The 19,181-nt window shown below is 41.1% G+C and overlaps 1 protein-coding gene across 1 annotated transcript; it reads left to right on the top strand.

Moving 5' to 3' along the window:
• The first annotated feature begins 7,340 nt into the window (after positions 1-7,340).
• On the top strand, positions 7,341-7,670 carry RPRM (reprimo, TP53 dependent G2 arrest mediator homolog). The gene has a single exon (XM_061200190.1). The coding sequence runs from the start codon at positions 7,341-7,343 to the stop codon at positions 7,668-7,670; it is 330 nt and encodes a 109-aa protein (XP_061056173.1).
• Positions 7,671-19,181: the final 11,511 nt, after the last annotated feature.

Here is a 19,181-nt window from a genome sequence, read left to right as displayed (position 1 = left end):
GAATGGATACAAAAACAAGACCCATATATATGCTGTCTACAAGAGACCCACTTCAGACCTAGAGACACATACAGACTGAAAGTGAGGGAATGGAAAAAGATATTCCATGCAAATGGAAATCAAAAGAAAGCTGGAGTAGCAATTCTCATATCAGACAAAATAGACTTTAAAATAAAGACTATTACAAGAGACAAAGAAGGACACTATATAATGATCAAGGGATCGATTCAAGAGGAAGGTATAACAATTGTAAATATTTATGCACCCAACATAGGAGCACCTCAATACATAAGGCAAATACTAACAACCATAAAAGGGGAAATCAACAGTAACACAATCATAGTAGGGGACTTTAACACCCCACTTTCACCAATGGACAGATCATCCAAAATGAAAATAAATAAGGAAACACAAGCTTTAAATGATACATTAAACAAGATGGACTTAATTGATATTTATAGGACATTCCACCCAAAAACGACAGAATACACATTTTTCTCAAGTGCTCATGGAACATTCTCCAGGATAGATCATATCCTGGGTCACAAATCAAGCCTTGGTAAATTTTAAAAAATTGAAATCGTATCAAGTATCTTTTCCGACCACAACGCTATGAGACTAGATATCAATTACAGGAAAAGATCTGTAAAAAATACAAACACATGGAGGCTACACAATACACTACTTAATAACAAAGTGATCACTGAAGAAATCAAAGGGAAAATCAAAAAATACCTAGAAACAAATGACAGTGGAGACACGACGACCCAAAACCTATGGGATGCAGCAAAAGCAGTTCTAAGAGGGAAGTTTATAGCAATACAAGCCTACATCAAGAAACAGGAAACATCTCGAATAAATAACCTAACCTTTTACCTAAAGCAATTAGAGAAAGAAGAACAAAAAAACCCCAAAGCTAGCAGAAGGAAAGAAATCATAAAGATCAGATCAGAAATAAATGAAAAAGAAATGAAGGAAACAATAGCAAAAATCAATGAAACTAAAAGCTGGTTCTTTGAGAAGATAAACAAAATTGATAAACCATTAGCCAGACTCATCAAGAGAAAAAGGGAGAAGACTCAAATCAATAGAATTAGAAATGAAAAAGAAGTAACCACTGACACTGCAGAAATACAAATGATCATGAGAGATTACTACAAGCAACTCTATGCCAATAAAATGGACAACCTGGAAGAAATGGACAGATTCTTAGAAATGCACAACCTGCCAAGACTGAACCAGGAAGAAATAGAAAATGTGAACAGACCAATCACAAGCACTGAAATTGAAACTGTGATTAAAAATCTTCCAACAAACAAAAGCCCAGGACCAGATGGCTTCACAGGCGAATTCTATCAAACATTTAGAGAAGAGCTAACACTTATCCTTCTCAAACTCTTCCAAAATATTGCAGAGGGAGGAACACTCCCCAACTCATTCTACGAGGCCACCATCACCCTGATACCAAAACCAGACAAAGATGTCACAAAGAAAGAAAACTACAGGCCAATATCGCTGATGAACATAGATGCAAAATTCCTCAACAAAATACTAGCAAACAGAATCCAACAGCATATTAAAAGGATTATACACCATGATCAAGTGGGATTTATTCTAGGAATGCAAGGATTCTTCAATGTATGCAAATCAATCAACGTGATACATCATATTAACAAATTGAAGGAGAAAAACCATATGATCATCTCAATAGATGCAGAGAAAGCTTTCGACAAAATTCAGCACCGATTTATGATAAAAGCCCTGCAGAAAGTAGGCATAGAGGGAACTTTCCTCAACATAATAAAGGCCATATATGACAAACCCACAGCCAACATTGTCCTCAATGGTGAAAAACTGAAACCATTTCCACTAAGATCGGGAACAAGACAAGGTTGCCCACTCTCACCACTATTATTCAACATAGTTTTGGAAGTGTTAGCCACAGCAATCAGAGAAGAAAAAGAAATAAAAGGAATCCAAATCGGAAAAGAAGAAGTAAAGCTGTCACTGTTTGCAGGTGACATGATACTATACATAGAGAATCCTAAAGATGCTACCAGAAAACTACTAGAGCTAATCAATGAATTTGGTAAAGTAGCAGGATGCAAAATTAATGCACAGAAATCACTTGCATTCCTATATACTAATGATGAAAAATCTGAAAGTGAAATTAAGAAAACACTCCCGTTTACCATTGCAACAAAAAGAATAAAATACCTAGGAATAAACCTACCTAAGGAGACAAAAGACCTGTATGCAGAAAATTATAGGACACTGATGAAAGAAATTAAAGATGATACAAATAGATGGAGAGATATACCATGTTCTTGGATTGGAAGAATCAACATTGTGAAAATGACTCTGCTACCCAAAGCAATCTACAGATTCAATGCAATCCCTATCAAACTACCACTGGCATTTTTCACAGAACTAGAACAAAAAATTTCACAATTTGTATGGAAACACAAAAGACCCCGAATAGCCAAAGCAATCTTGAGAACGCAAAATGGAGCTGGAGGAATCAGGCTCCCTGACTTCAGACTATATTACAAAGCTACAGTAATCAAGACAGTTTGGTACTGGCACAAAAACAGAAATATAGATCAATGGAACAGGATAGAAAGCCCAGAGATAAGCCCACGCACATATGGTCACCTTATCTTTGATAAAGGAGGCAAGCATATACAGTGGAGAAAAGACAGCCTCTTCAATAAGTGGTGCTGGGAAAATTGGACAGGTACATGTAAAAGTATGAAATTAGAACACTCCCTGACACCATACACAAAAATAAACTCAAAATGGATTAAAGACCTAAGTGTAAGGCCAGACACTATCAAACTCTTAGAGGAAAACATAGGCAGAACACTCTATGACATAAATCACAGCAAGATCCTTTTTGACCCAGCTCCTAGAGAAATGGAAATAAAAACACAAATAAACAAATGGGACCTAATGAAACTTAAAAGCTTTTGCACAGCAAAGGAAACCATAAACAAGACCAAAAGACAACCCTCAGAATGGGAGAAAATATTTGCAAATGAAGCAACTGGCAAAGGATTAATCTCCAAGATTTACAAGCAGCTCATGCAGCTCAATAACAAAAAAACAAACAACCCAATCCAAAAATGGGTAGAAGACCTAAATAGACATTTCTCCAAAGAAGATATACAGATTGCCAACAGACACATGAAAGAATGCTCAACATCATTAATCATTAGAGAAATGCAAATCAAAACTACAGTGAGGTATCATCTCACACCGGTCAGAATGGCCATCATCAAAAAATCTAGAAACAATAAATGCTGGAGACGGTGTGGAGAAAAGGGAACACTCTTGCACTGTTGGTGGGAATGTAAATTGATACAGCCACTATGGAGAACACTATGGAGGTTCCTTAAAAAACTAAAAATAGAACTACCATACGACCCAGCAATCCCACTACTGGGCATATACCCTGAGAAAACCATAATTCAGAAAGAGTCATGTACCAAAATATTCATTGCAGCTCTATTTACAATAGCCAGGACATGGAAGCAACCTAGGTGTCCATCATCAGATGAATGGATAAAGAAGATGTGGCACATATATACAATGGAATATTACTCAGCCATAAAAAGAAATGAAATGGAGGTATTTGTAATGAGGTGGATGGAGTTAGAGTCTGTCATACAGAGTGAAGTAAGTCAGAAAGAGAAAAAGAAATACAATATGCTAACACATATATATGGAATCTAAGGAAAAAAAAAAAAAAAAGGTCATGAAGAACCTAGTGGCAAGACGGGAATAAAGACACAGACCTACTAGAGAATGGACTTGAGGATATGGGGAGGGGGAGGGGGAGGGGTGAGATGTGACAGGGTGAGAGAGTGTCATGGACATATATACACTACCAAATGTCAAATAGATAGCTAGTGGGAAGCAGCCGCATAGCACAGGGAGATCAGCTCGGTGCTTTGTGACCACCTAGAGGGGTGGGATAGGGAGGGTGGGAGGGAGGGAGATGCAAGAGGGAAGAGATATGGGAACATATGTATATGTATAACTGATTCACTTTGTTATAAAGCAGAAACTAACACACCATTGTAAAGCAATTATACTTCAATAAAGATGTTTAAAAAAAAAAACTATACTTCAATTAAAAAAATAAAAAAAATAAAAAAATAAAAAAATAAAAATGTCTACTTACTATTTTCATGATATACACAGAGAGAGAATCAAGGAAAAGACCTTTGATATTGAAAGTTTCTCTTCTTATAGCAAGACTATTCAAACTATAGATCCAATGTCTACTGATCACAGGTGCCCATCAATAACAGCCTGGAGTATCTTTATAGAATTTATTATGTCATAGATATATTTTTGGGAAAGAATAGACAAATGTTTCCTTCCTTGTGTAACATGTATATTGTGAAATGCTGAGTACTGTATTTACTTTTTTGAAATCAAACATTCTTTCCAATAAAGTAGGAAAGGTTATTAGTTAAATAAATATAACAGTGAGTCATTGTATGTATCAAAATCTTTTTATTTTAAGTGAGTTATCAATACATTACCTCATTTCACATCACCATCTGTTTTTCTAGAAATTAAGTTTTTCTATATCAACATTTGTTTTCCACATCTCTAAGATTTTTCTAGGAAATAGGTGAATAACTGGAGTAAAGCTGAGAGAAAAATTTTCCAAATACAAGAGAAAGATAAACAATTTCTGTAGAAAAGCTCTAGCCATCCGTATCCCCTTAAATCCAGTAATAAGTGAGTGATAAATGTAAGTTTTGTACTACTAGGTTTATAGTTAATTTCCATCTAAATACTCCAAGCAATCTTATCCAACAAAATCAGGTTGGTGGGAGCGGGGGTGGGGTGGGGGGGTGGCGGGAGGCGTAAAGAAAACAAAAGAGAGATCTGAACTAGCTGATGGGAAGAGCGCTATCTTACCCACAGCTCTGAGGCTGCTGGGAGTAAAGCTGAAACAAAATGAAGTCAGTGTTACATTATTTCTTTTAAGAACATACCCCTCAAATCCAGAGGTTTAAAGATATAAAACCTCTACTGGACCCCAAAATTTGATCCTTTTAACAATGACTTCTGACTAAAACAGTAGTACTGTTAATATCAATAAATATACTCAAATGCTGAAATGATTCAATTAACACTTATAGGAACTTTTTGTAACTGGACCTTACAAATGTACTATAATTCTCTTTGTTTTTGTCACATAAAGAGAGGGCTATTGTCGCTAATCATCTGCACCCAACTTCTACTAAACATACAATCCTGTGCAAGTTAATATCCCTGGAAGTGGACCTCTATTCTCCACCTTTTGTTTTTCTAAATTTCTACTACTTGCCTCTACCATTCATGGTAGTATTGGTTTATATTATCTTAAAATCTCCTATAATTTTTTTCACATATGCATTATGTTTTACTGTTAAGTATCACCCATATTAACTAAGAAAGTCTGTATAGTGAGATTTAAATGTTTTTTTCCAATCAATAAATAATAAATTTGTCCAAAGAAGAAATTGTTGGGAGTGGAAGCATTCTTCAAGGCAATTACAACCATGGGAAAGTAGAGCAATAAATCAGGTGAATTGAGGATGAGGCCCAAAGCCTGGGTCTTCAGCTATTAAACATCCCTTCAAAACAAAAACAGCTATTTGGAAGGGTCTAAACTTATTGAGGCTGATATACAATCAACATCCAAAAGTTGAAAACTCTTCAGTAAAATACAGTTCACTGTTTTATTGTGGTCATGAAGTACTATGAAAACATTTAAGGAAACCTTTGAACATGTAGTAAATAATGTTTGGGGAGACAAAAATCAGAGGGTTTAACAAGAAAATATAATGGAATTGAGAATAGAGTTGAAAATGGCAAGACAGCTACTTTGTTTTAATAGAAATTTAGTAAATATAGTCTATCAGAAATTTGGACTGGGCTTCAAGTTACTGGTTTCCAGCTGTAACAGTTGAAAGAAAAAAGGAAGGAAGGGAGAGAGGAAGAAGAAGAGAGGGGGAAGAAAATAAAAAAAGTAGAAAAGATTTTAAAAAATAAAACAAAAACCTGAAGTATTCTTCTAGAGCTCAAGAAACAATCTGACAGGTTCGTAACATTTCACTGAAACCAGAAGCAGAATCATAACGGACTGAAGTTTCAATCAGGCCCCTACAACATATGTAGCTTTGTTTAAAATGACTAAGGTGAAATATATCAGCTTACGGAAAATGCGGAGGGCTTCCAGCAGCTGGCTAGTGTTCTAGGTGATGGATGTTGATGAGCAATTCCCTTAAACAACTGATTTACTGCCAACAGAGAAAAACATTGGAAGCACATCCAAAAACTCATTTGCAATTGAGATTACAAGGGTAGCCATTCTGTCCACCTTCCCCTCCCTCACCAGAGAGGTGACCCTGTTCCTGGCGACCACCTCCACACAAAGGCCACGGAAGAACCCCTCCTTCTCCTAACCCCCTTTCCTTTGCCTCAAAAGTCACTATAAAGCCTGCCTTACTCTGTCTTCCAATCGCTTCCTCTCTCCCTCCTTTTCTTCCTTTCTTTCTCTCCTTCCTTCCCTCCCAGCTTTTCTTTCTTTCTTCCTAAAATCATTGCTTTTGTAAAAATACACCCCTACACCACTAGACATACGTCGCATGCAAGACAAAGTCAGGCACAGGCGGCGGGTCCATGCATTCGCCAGCACCATCTGGCACCTGCGATTCATCGCCACTTTCCACCTCCTGGAGGTGAGAGGGGCGGGAGGCAAAGGACACGCAGAGCTGGTGTGACCCAGTTCTTAGGAAACTTTCAGCTGGTCGCAACCCTTCCCCCACCCGAAACGCTTCAATCATCCATCAAGCCCAGAAAAGTACAGTGACCTCTGCCTAGCCTTTGGAGCTGGAAAATAGGCGAAGCAAGAAAAGCAGGAAGAGGTTCGCCCCTTTGCTTCCCACACCGCCCAACGGCGGCGGGCGCAGAGCTGCGGCACGGCCGGAAGGGGCCGCTGTTCGCTCAGAGCAGCCGCCCTACCGCCGCCGTCCGCACCTCCCACGGCCCCGCTGGCCCAGCCCCGCCAAGTTCCAACAGCCCCCAGTCAAGCAAGCGCCGGGAACGAGCGCCGCCCGGGCAGGAGCAGACGGCGCAGACCAGCCCAGGCTGCGGTGCTCGTCGGAAAGGCTCCGGGGAAACTCCCAGGGCCCCGGGGACTTTGGAAAGGAGAGAGCGAGCTGTCCCCGCGCGCTCAAGTCTGCAAGTGAGCGCTCAGCTCACCTGTTTCTCCCGCGCCACCGCCTTCCCACCCCTCGGACCCGCGCCTCCCGAGGTGCCCGCCCGCTCCCGCGATGAATCCGGCGCTGGGCAACCAGACCGATGTGGCCGGCCTGTTCCTAGCCAACAGCAGTGAGGCGCTGGAGCGCGCCGTGCGCTGCTGCACCCAGGCATCCGTGGTGACCGACGACGGCTTCGCGGAGGGCGGCCCGGACGAGCGTAGCCTGTATATCATGCGCGTGGTGCAGATCGCCGTCATGTGCGTGCTCTCGCTCACCGTGGTCTTCGGTATCTTCTTCCTTGGCTGCAACCTCCTCATCAAGTCCGAGGGCATGATCAACTTCCTAGTGAAGGACCGGAGACCGTCTAAGGAGGTGGAGGCGGTGGTCGTGGGGCCCTACTGACCGGCCCCCGGCCCCCGCGGCAGCCGCCCCACGCCTCCCCACTTCACCAGCCGGGCCGCGCCCCCTCACCATCCGAGACTGGGCGAAGCAAACCTGTCGGAGTCAATTATTTCTCTCGACTTCTGCCTTTCGGGATGAAGCGACCCGTTGCTCGCTGGCTCTCTGAAAGTCCCCAGGCCTGGCTATAGGAGAAGAGAGCCCTGGCCGGACTCTAGCAGCAAGTGGCAAGAAGGCGGCGATTGGGGCGCAGAACTTTGGAAGCTGCCGCTGGCGCGGGATGCGGGGACACCGGCCGGTCCAAGGCCCCTTTCCACCCGCAGGTGGGCCAAGCTCTGGGGGCAGGTGGAGAGGGCGGGCAGGGAGAGACCAACGGCACCGCTTGCCTGGTGACCGGAAAAGTGACCCGCGTATACTCCACTTAACCGAACTAACGGGGACACACAAATCCGTGTCCGGCTTCGCGCCCATTCCCTCCCGCTCCTCCCAGCCCTGGCAGGAGGGGCGATAAATACCTATGATTGATTGTAATGTGCCGTTTTAAGGGATTTTGTGTTTGTTTGCTTGAATACAAATATTTGATAAGTCTTTTTCCGCCCTAGTGGCCTGTTTGCCTGCCTGGGGGTTAGAGTTTTGTGTTGGGAGAAGGGGTGGGGGGAGGGGGAGCCTGTGAATGTGAATGGGGTGAGTTGTTTCTTTTCATGCATTTCCAACTGGGTCTTTGGGGGGCGGGGGGAGGGGCTGGCCCTCCAGCTGGCCCCGGGACAAAGACTCGGAATAGAACTCCGAGCTCGTGACCGCACGGTTTACGCCACAAAAGTGCTCTTGACATTCGTGACACCGTTTTGACTTTTTTCCCCCCCTTATTTAACATTTCCTTAATAAATGCAACATTTAAGTGTTTTGTTCCTGGCCTCCTGGTGGTCATTCTGCGCTCCCGGCAGAAGGGAACGGGCGACGGTGAGGACTCGGGTTACCGGTCCGGGGTGGATTTCGCTTTGGAGAGCTGCGATTCAACTCGTGGATCCTACGCAGGGACGAGGGTGGGAGCGAGACAGAGAGGCCCAGGGACGAGTGAGACATGGCCAAGCCGCAGGCACAGGAGCCGTCCTGGAGGCAGCATCCTTTGTTTTCCTTTACAGTTAATATTTTATATTTCATTTAGGCTCAGCTCTCTGAGCCAGGCGAGACGACGGGAGGCCCCCGCGGGAAGATTACACTTCCGTGCAGGGCTCCGGTGGGAACAAAGGGTTACACCGCTAATGAAAGGAAGAGACGGCTTGTCCAGCCTTCAGGGAGGGCATCTTTCCCCTGACCAACGTCAGCAAGACGGCGTCAGGATGCTGATCAAAAGAAAAAAAAAACTAAGAAAAGTAGGTCCTAAAGTACATAGTGATGCTAATTCTCCCCGGGGTAAACCATTGTTACTAAAACAAGACATGCATTGTCTTTGCCGTATTACGTTTCTAGCTAAAGGGCGGTATTAAAAGAGAAACCCGGCCTGGGTTATCAGCCCCAGGCGGGCAAAAAGGTTCAGAGGAGTTAGCCGAGGTCCTGAATACAGGAGATGTGTGTTAAAACTGGGAAACTGGGAAAGTTGGGCAGGAGGGAGCTACAGATGGCTCAGAAATTGAAGGGAATCTGGAAAGAAGGGCCTGGAAAACGGTGAATGTGAAAATAACCCAAAGGATACAATAGCTTCAAGCTTAAACTTGACGAGAGGTTTTGAGCAGTTTATTTTTACACCTGGGGTAGGATCCTAAATATTTTCAAGAATATAAAGAATCCTCTACTATGCTATAGCAATTAAAGGCTTCACAATAGCAGATATAAGATGGACTAAAATTTTTAAAAAAGCAACGAAGTGTCCCATTTAATTGGGAAGAGGCACAACTGGTATAAACAATGTCAGTGATCAAGGGTTGGGATCGAAAGGTTTGAGTGTCCTTTGACATCCTGTCTGCTTAAAGTGTCTGTTTCACTCCCAAAGTAAATCTTGTCAGGAATTATGACCTAGAATGGTTTTTTGACTGCTAATAGATATCAGGCTTGCAAAAGCAAGGATTTTGAAGTTTTGCCTATTGTTCCTGTATTTTCAGCAGGTAAGCGTTTGCTTGTTTACTTATGTCTGGGCAGGGGAGCAGGGTCAACATGTAGTCAAGAGTGAGTCGTGGAAAGCAGTTTACTTTTTTAATGAGTAAGAGGAAATGGAGACTTCTTATTTTGTAGACAGTTTCTGTGGCCTCCATATTTCAAAGAAAGAAACAAAGCAGAACAACCAGTTCACTCAAGGACAAACCAGACTTTTAAAATTAAACTCAGTTTTTTGTTTTTGTTTTAGTTTTTGGGTTTTGTGGCTGCAGTGTCTTGCTGAGGATCTCTTCTTCCCACAGATTTATTAGCCCACAGTGCTGTAGTGGAAACTGATTTGGGATCAAAAACCAATCAGCTAGAGTGTGTGTGTAGGAATCCTACATTGTGCTCTGCTGAGTACAAGGTACCTGCTTATAGTGAATGTCAGACACAGAAAGGTCTCAATCCTACAGGTCAATTTGTATTTGTTCGTATAGAACAGAGGTTTCCATTTAAAGCCAAATTCCTGAAAGTTGAGAGAGGGGCTTGCCCAAGGCCCCTACTACTCTTTCCTCTAATACTCTATCTCCACTATCACTACGATCACTCTCCATACTTTTTCCTCTTAATACTTCTTCACACTGCTTTCCTCTTCCCTGCACCTCGAAAGCAAAATTTACAGTTTCTCCTTATCTCAACTATCCAGATTTATTCTCTCACCACCAGAAACTGTGATAGTCAGACAAATCATAACCTGCAAAATTTAGTCCTTAGATAGAAAAGACATGTGAACAGAGTTCTGTAATCCATGAACTATGCATTATAGGGAAATGCACATGATCTGAAAATATCATAGCCCTGGGGACCATTTCCTGCCAACTCTTCTCGACAGCCCTTAGATCCATTTGTTACTTAGAGAGATGCCAAGTGGTTCTGGTTTTTATAGATGAGGCAATGTGTGCAAGAAGCTTTTTACATTCCCTATTCCCCAGTGGCCACACGGCAACCACTTTCTCAGGCCCTACACCACTCCCTGTCTCACTCTGCCTTTGACTGTCTTTTTTCCTGATCCTAACAAATGCATTAAATGAAACTTTTAAAGCCTGCCTAGAGTTTATGGCACGTTGATCCTTTCCCGCAGATGTGCTACAAGGAAAGTAAGTTTTAAAAGTCACTTTCTGGGTTTCATATAAGAAAACAATGTCAGACTTAAGAGACTGGGAATTGAGAGGGATAGATGCAAACAGGCAGATTTTATCATCCCACACTTAAGTCTACCATGTGGTCAGTAATTAGTGGGAAGTCCTGAGAGAGAGAGAGAGAGAGAGAGAGAGAGAGAGAGAGAGATGGCTTCCTGTAAAAGCTTGCTGGATCTGGCATGTGGTCCATGGGAGGCATCTGATACTTCCTGAAACCATTCTGGAAATACAGCAGAAACAGGGAGAGGTTTTTGTGAGACACAGCAAGTGGATTAGCAGGGTTGTAACCCCTCTCAGGCTGTGCAGATAGCCACTGATGCCTCTGAGCCTAATTGGGTGGCCTCTACATAAGTAGCTTAGCCAATTGTTAATAAATGTTATTTTTCTTAAGATTGTTGTTATGAATCTTCCCAGTTTCTCTGAAAATGTATAAGGACTTGAGTGTTGAACACCTTCAAGTCTGCTTGAGGGAGTCTAAGCATAAAGGTCACACTACTGTATTAAGTCTAAGGCTCCCTGTGCCTGTTTTCTGATTTTCAAGCCACCCTGGCTTCTCATTGGATCCTGGGCCAGTCTGTTACTGTGTCTTCTTACATTAATTCTGAGTGAGGGAGGAAAAAGCATACTGGCCTATGATGTAACAAAGTTTGGTTCTGGTCTCTAAATAACTGAGTGGCATCAGCCCTAAAATGAGGAAGATAGATTCTATCTATAAAAGGATACTCCTATTCAATGATTCTATTGAATTAATTTGTTTAATATTTCCTTGTCTCTTAAGATGTTTCTTAGCTCGTTTCAATAAGTATCTTAGAATATATTTTGTCATTCCAATCAGGTAGGAAACACCCTCCCGCTAAAGTCAAGTGCTCCTCAACTCGGGATGTTATTTACAATAGCCAAAGCAAAATTTCAGACACCTAGCCAGGCCTAGGTAGACAGCAGTTTCTATGCTGACAGATCACACATCATCTAACCAGTGCCTTAAATATTCCAGATCTCTGTGTTGTCACTGGACGAAGCAATGAAAGGAAAGCCCAGTGAATCGGGGAGCACATAATCAACAAATGATTCCTTTAAGTCCATATACATTTAGACTAATATGCATTGTTGTTTATAGAAACTTTTTGGGTGTTCGAAGATTAATTAACAGCCAATTTTTCTCCCTCAAAGCATTTTTTTCCCCTTTGAGCTTCTGCAAGAGCACACAACAGCTGTTTCGCATGCAGTTTATAGCCTTCCTTAGCCCTGGCTTATTAGACTTGTCACTTTGGGGGTTGCAATGCCAGGAAAGGATTCCAGGGTTCAGTTTGTTCTGGAAGACTCAAATCTAGTTTGAAAGCCTGTTGAAGAAGTAAGTCTACAGCAATACCCCAAACAGGAATCAATACATCTTTTACCCACCTGCCAAATCCCATTTAGATATGTGCACGATAGCTCAAATGGGATGTGTTTTAAAGTCCACTCCAACAGTAGTAATAGTTACCTAATGTCTGAATTTAAAGGCTCAATGGTTAACTGCTTTCATAGCCAATATCACTCTGTCCTTCTTTCCAGATATTTTTGTATTGTCTTAAATGCTTAAAATGTTTAAAAGTCCAGGATTAATTTTATAGCATCAGCTTAGATTTAAAAATTCTTGCAAAGTATAGTTCAGGAGAAAATAAAGTATATAATATTACCAGCAAGTCACGTAACATTTCTGGTGATCATAATAGAATAATCTAAATTTATTACTTATATTTGAGAAATTCAGAATATATCGGAGGGGAGCTCTACAAGGACTATTATTGTAAGGATAACTAAATGCATTTTAAAATATTCCTCAGTAAGCTTGTAAACAGTGGCTTACTGCGAACTCAAATAACAATCCATCCTAAATGAGAATAAACAAGTTACATTTTCATTTATTTGACTGTTTATATATACTTTGAAGGGATTATGGGTAAACAGTTTCCTAAATACATGTAAGTGCTCGGTTGCTGAATATTTCTGTGTGGGTAAATGCAGGCACAGAGTGATCAATATATAGAAGGTCAAACGATCTGTGATAATGTTGGAACCAAAGTCTGCCCTGCCCCCATTTTAAAAGTGATTTCTATTAGATAGTAATATGTTTTGAACTTGTAATTCAAACAATTAGATAGTATTTGTCAAGCACCCATGTGTATGTGGTACAACTTATTACTAAAAAAAATGAGATGATTTCTATTCATTTGAGCCATGAAACACAGGCACAGATAAACACACATAAGGGAAGGCATATGATCTACCCACAAAGTCAAATAATAAATAAACTGTTTCTATTTACTATGTATGGAAGTCACAGTGATATCAGTATACATACGTAATCATGCCATAGCCCATGCACTGACATGGTTAATTACAGTGAGACAATGTTACAGTTTCTCTTATCAATTTTTTTTCGTATTTGCCTTCTATCCTCACCAATTCCTCTCTCATTATGTACTCCTTCCCTGACCCACATCTAAAGATCTACTGCCCTGAAAGAGTCATTGATTTTTATCAGACCAAGACTCCTCATGTCTGATTGCTTTGGGAAAAGAATCCCTCTGGGATACAGAGTGTCTCTTTGGTTTTATTTATTTTCCTATAAATTGAGCGGGATCTTGTAGTTCATATTTTAAATAGTATTGATTGAGGCAGGCGCACATGCGCACACTCACACTCTGTGTTTCTCGTATTGTATACCAATGAAACACATCCATTTCGCTGCAGACTAAATGTAAGCATCACATATTCCCCAGTTCTTTGTTTTACACTATTTACTTGCTTACAATAAAACAATGCATAGAAAAAGTTGCAAGTAAATACTCCCAAAATGTTCAGTAAATAAGATTTATAGAAGGTGCCTGGAGTCTTACAATACATCTATATTTTGAGATCTATGTTTCAATCTTCATCTAAGAACTGGAAAGAAAAAGAAGCTAAATCCCCAAGGAACAGAAAAGTCAAAGATAATATATTGTACAAGCTTGAAAATCTTTAAAAGCTAAGCTAAGAGAAATGAGAGGGGACCCTAAATTTGAAGAAGATAGATGAAAACAAAAAGAACCTATCTAGTTAAGTCTCTAGAAATTGACAGGCAGATTCTGAATTCTCAGAACAGTGACTAAAAAATTTTACATTTAGAGGACTTAATAAAAGGATCAAAGACTACTGAGCTCAGCAATGTGAGCAGAATGTGGAAGACTGCTAATTCCTTCTCCATTCCTCTCTTCTACTCTGCAAAGTCTTGGACTAATTGCAAGCATCCTGTTAGCCAGCTCAATTTTCTTATACCCAGAGGTCAAAGAGGCCTTGCCAGATCTTCTTATCTTTATCATCAATAAATATGTATTATTTAGTATCCATTATGGCATGACTCTGCACTGGGTACTAACTTAGATCTTGGAAGTTGAGTGCAAAATATCATGGAATTTAAAGGGGCCTTCTACGTTTCCATCCTATCTTCTGCTTGATTTGTGCCCATATGTCCTTGGAGATCCAGCTGTATGAGCCATGCACACTTGTGACTTTTCCCCTTACACATGAAGTACCCTCCATTCTTCTCTATATTGATTCGGGGGATCTGACCTACTCAACTTAATTTGACTTTTCCCTGTCTTTAGGCAGCATACACAAGGCTCACTGTACATTATATACTCAAGCTCAAGATGAGCATGAAGGTGGAGGCTGGAAGAAAATGCTGCAAATGAATTTCTGGAGGCTACTTATATTTTTCTACAAATTCAGGTTGGGAATGAGTGTTCTATTCACTGCCCCTACCAGGAATTTTCAATGAATGAATAATTAACAAAAGGATCAAGTGTGAAATTCCCTCCCCAACTTCATAGATGAACTTTCTAAGAAAATAATCTCTCCTTGTTTTAAGTAACATAAGTATCTTCTAAATTCATAAAATGTTCAAGTGAGAATGGGCTGGATTAATTAAGATTCTTTGGGTTGCAACCAACATAAACCCAATTCAAGCTAATTAAAAAAGAAAAACTAAACTGAATTTACTGACTTCTGTGACTCCCATGTCCAAGGATCCAGGTGCTTCAGCTGTCTGAAAAGCTGATATATGATGTTACCAGAGTCTTCCATTCTCTCCATATTTCAGTAACGCTCTTTCCACATGGCAGGAAAAAGAAGAGAAAAAAAGTGATTCCGATAGGCTCACACTCACATCTTACCATATATACCAGCTTAACAACCATAGCAGGAAGAAACTGTCTTTTCCTGGGCAAACTCTGGCCTGTTTGGGTCATGTATCCATCCCTGAACAAATCTCTGTGACTGAGGTAGGTGCCAGAAGAAGGGTGTGCTCAGCCAATACCACCCGTGTGGTGAGAGGGGAGATAGCAAGGGGAAATAGAGTCAGTTCAACTTCCACAAGGAGTCAAGCCACAAGGCTGCGAGTCCTTACATGAGAAAGAGATTCTATTATTAGAAGAAGCAGTAGGGATGTTGCTGCATGGCCTAAAATGATTGTCACTTCGTTCAAGGAAACCAAAGCCTGGAGAAGGTAAAATTTTTCCCCAAGGTTCTACACAGCCAGCCAGTGGTGAAGCCAGTAATGGGACCTGCATCTCTTGACTCTTAATTTAGTATTCCTTTTAAAATTATTTACTCTATTTATTCTGTCAACTGTCTTCCAGCAAGGCTCAGAAGCCTTTTGTAATTTCTTCCAAGAGTCTCTGTGTCTGAGCTGATGTTCTAGGGGCCCGGACAACAACCTGGATTTGGAGGACAGGCATTGCCACTACCTCGTACCTGGTGATATGAATTTCTACCAGTTACCTGACATCTCTGTTTGTTTATGAGAATAAAATCATCCGCCCTCCGTAGACCTGACAAGGCATAAAAATGTCTTCAAGATGAGATGGTAAATTTTGTGCTAAAAAGTGTCTTTAATATGATAAAGTAGTACTAGACAAAACTAGGCAGATTCATTTGCTGCAGGATCTCTCTTCTAGGCTTCATGACTCTCCATGGGATAGAGAAAATATTTAGCATTTCCCAAGGTGATCTGACAAACTCACTTTGATGAAGCCTCTGCCATGACCCATCTTCCTTGGAAATGCTGCTGCCCTATAGGTACATGTGATATTTTTATTACCTTTCTTTGAATCCTTCCTTATTCTCTGTTCCTTAACTGTCCCTCATCTAAATTCAGTCTAACCCAGACAGTTGGCTTAGCTTTCTTATCTGTATAGAAATTGAACTGTCATTGTTCATTTTGGGGGGTTTCCAGCTGCTTTGCCTGCTCCACACTTCTGACTTAGGGAAATTACCTTGCTGTGACTAGCTGCTTTGCAAGTATCTTCTCCTCCCATGAGACTTGTATGAGTGGACCTTTTCATTCATATTCACAAGTGGGAAGAGGAGCTGATGGTGGGGCTTAGAGAGGAAATCTATCAACCATAAAGACTGGTGTTTAGGAGCGTGTTTCTCATATGGCTCATCACAACAGGTAAGCTCATCTTATCTCTTATTTGTTGTCTTTTTGATGATAGCAATTCTGACAGGTGAGAGGTGGTGTTTCATTGTGGTTTTGTTTGCTTTTTCTGATGATTAGTGATGTTGAGCATCTTTTCATGTGACTGTTGGCCATAAGTTTGTCTTCTTTGGAAAAATGTCTATTCAGGTCCCATTTTTCAATTGAGTTGTTTTTTTTTTGATGCTGAGTTGTATGAGCTTTTTGTATATTTTGGATATTAACCCCTTATAAGATATATCATTTACAAATAACTTCTCCCACTCAGTAGTTTGTCTTTTCATTTCGTTGATAGTCTCCTTTGGTGTGCAGAAGCTTTTTAGTTTGTTTATTTTTGCTTTTGTTTCCCTTGCCTGAGGAGACAGATCCAAAAAAAAATATTTGACATCTAAGACTGATGTTAAAGAGCTCACTGCCTGTGTTTCCTTCTAGGACAGGGTTCCCCAACCCCAGGGCCACAGACCAGCACTGGTCCACAGCTGGAACCCGGCCGCACAGCAGGAGGTGAGTGGCGGGCGAGCGAGTGAAGCTTCATCTGCCGCTCCCCGTCACTCGCATTACCACCTGAACCATCCCCTCACCGCCCCCCCCCACCCTGGTCTGTGGAAAAATTGTCTTCCACAAAACCAGTCCCTGGTGCCAAAAAGGTTGGGGACCGCTGCTCTAGGAGTTTTATGGTTTCAGGTCCCACATTTAAGTCATTAATCCATTTTATTTTTTATGTGGTGTGAGAGGTAGTCCAGTTTCATTCTTTTGCATGTAGCTATCCCGTTTTCCCTACACCATTTATTGAAGAGGGTATCTTTTCCCCATTGTATATTCTTGCATACTTTGTCATAGATTAATTGACCATATGGGTGTGGGTTCATTTCTGGCCTCTTTTTTTCTGTTTCATTGATCAATGTGTCCATTTTCATGCCAGTACCACACTGTTTAGATTACTGTGTCTTTATAGTATATAATTTTAAGTCAATGATCTCAAGTTAAAACACATTCTAACAACCCTACATTTTTACTGCCCACCCTCTCCCCTTTAATGTTTTTGACATCATATTTTACATGTTTTTGTTTTCTGTATCCCTTAACTACTTATTGTGGATATAGATGATTCTACTACTTTTTACTTTTAACCTTCCAACTAGCTTTATAAGTGGTTGATCCAGTACCTTTACTACATATTTGCCTTTAACAGTGAAATTTTCTCTTTGTAATTTTCATATTTCTATTTGTGGCCTTTTCTTTTCCACTTAGAGAAGTCCCTTTAACATTTCTTATAAGGCTGGTTTAACGGTGCTGAACTCTTTTAGCTTTTGCTTGTCTTGTAAATCTCTTTATCCCTCCTTAAAATGTGAATGCTAACCTTGCCTGGTGGAGTATTCTTGGTTGTAGGTTTTTTCCTTTCATCACTTGGTATATGTCAAGCCACTCTCTTATGGACTGACTGCAAAGTTTCTGCTGAAAGGTCAGCTGATTGTAGTATGAGAGTACTCTTATACCTAACTAGTTGCTTTTCTCTTGCTGCTTTTAAGATTCTGTCTTTAACTTCTGCCATTTTAATTGCAATTGTATCTTGATGTGGATCTCTTTGGGTTTATCTTGTTTTGCACTTGCGGTGCTTCCTGGACCTAGATGTCTATTTCCTTCCCCAGATTAGGAAAGTTTTCAGCTATTATTTCTTCAAATAAGTTCTCTGCCCCTTTCTCTCTCTCTTCTCCTTCTGAGACCCCTATAATGTGAATGTCACTCTACTTGATGTTGTCTAGAGATTTCTCAAACTATCCTCATTAAAAAATCTTTTTCTGTTCATCTTGGGTGATTTCCACGACCCTATCTTCCAGTTCAGTGATCTGTTCCTCTGTATTATCTAATCTACTATTGATTCCTTCTATTGTATTTTTTATTTCAGTTATTGTATTCTTCAGCTCTATTTGATTCTTCTTTATATTTTCTAACTCTTTGTTGAAATTCTCCCTGTGTCCATCATTCTTCTCCCAAGTTTGGTAAACATCTTTATTATCTTGAACTCTTTATCAAGTAGATTGCTTGTCTCCACTTCATTTAGTTCTTTTTTTCTTAAGTTTTGTCTTGTTCCTTTGTTTGAAACATATTCCTGTGTCTCTTCATTTTGCAAAATCTCTGTGTTTATTTCTATGTATTTGGTAGGCTGGTTACATTTCCCAATCTTGCAGAAGTGGCATTATGTAGGAGATTTCCTATGGGGCCAAGTAGCATTCTCACCTCTAGGTATGCCCCGTATGTGGGCTGCATGCTCCCTTCTTTTGTGGTGGGGCTGACTACTGTGGGTGTGGGGGCAGGTGGGACTGGCCCCTGGCCTTGTTGGCTACAAGGCCCTGCCTTGTGCAGTGGCTGTGGGCCCACTCGTATATGGGCCCGACTCCCCATGTGGCTGGCTGTGCAGTCTGGCAGCATGCAGCTACCTTGGACCTGCTGCCACATGGAGCAGGATCCCTACATGGCTAGCTGCATAGCCTAGTGGTGCACAGCTGCCGCGGACCCACTGATGGGCAGGGCAAGCCCCTGGCACTAATAAGCTAGAGGGAAGATTCCAAAATGGCACTTGCCAGCACCAGGGTCATTGCAGTAGAATTCCCAAAACTGTCTGCTGCTAGTGTCTCCATTCCCAGGGGGAGTCGAAGTTGCCTCTTGCCTCTCCAGGAGGCTCTCCAAGATCAGCAAATGGGTTTGACTCTGGCTCCTTTCAAACTACTACCTCTGTTCTGG

This window comes from Eubalaena glacialis, chromosome 1 (genome assembly GCF_028564815.1).
Source record: "Eubalaena glacialis isolate mEubGla1 chromosome 1, mEubGla1.1.hap2.+ XY, whole genome shotgun sequence".
Lineage (NCBI taxonomy): Eukaryota > Metazoa > Chordata > Mammalia > Artiodactyla > Balaenidae > Eubalaena > Eubalaena glacialis.
The sequence above is the reverse complement of the archived record's forward strand: the minus strand, read 5'-3'. Positions and strand labels throughout refer to the sequence as shown.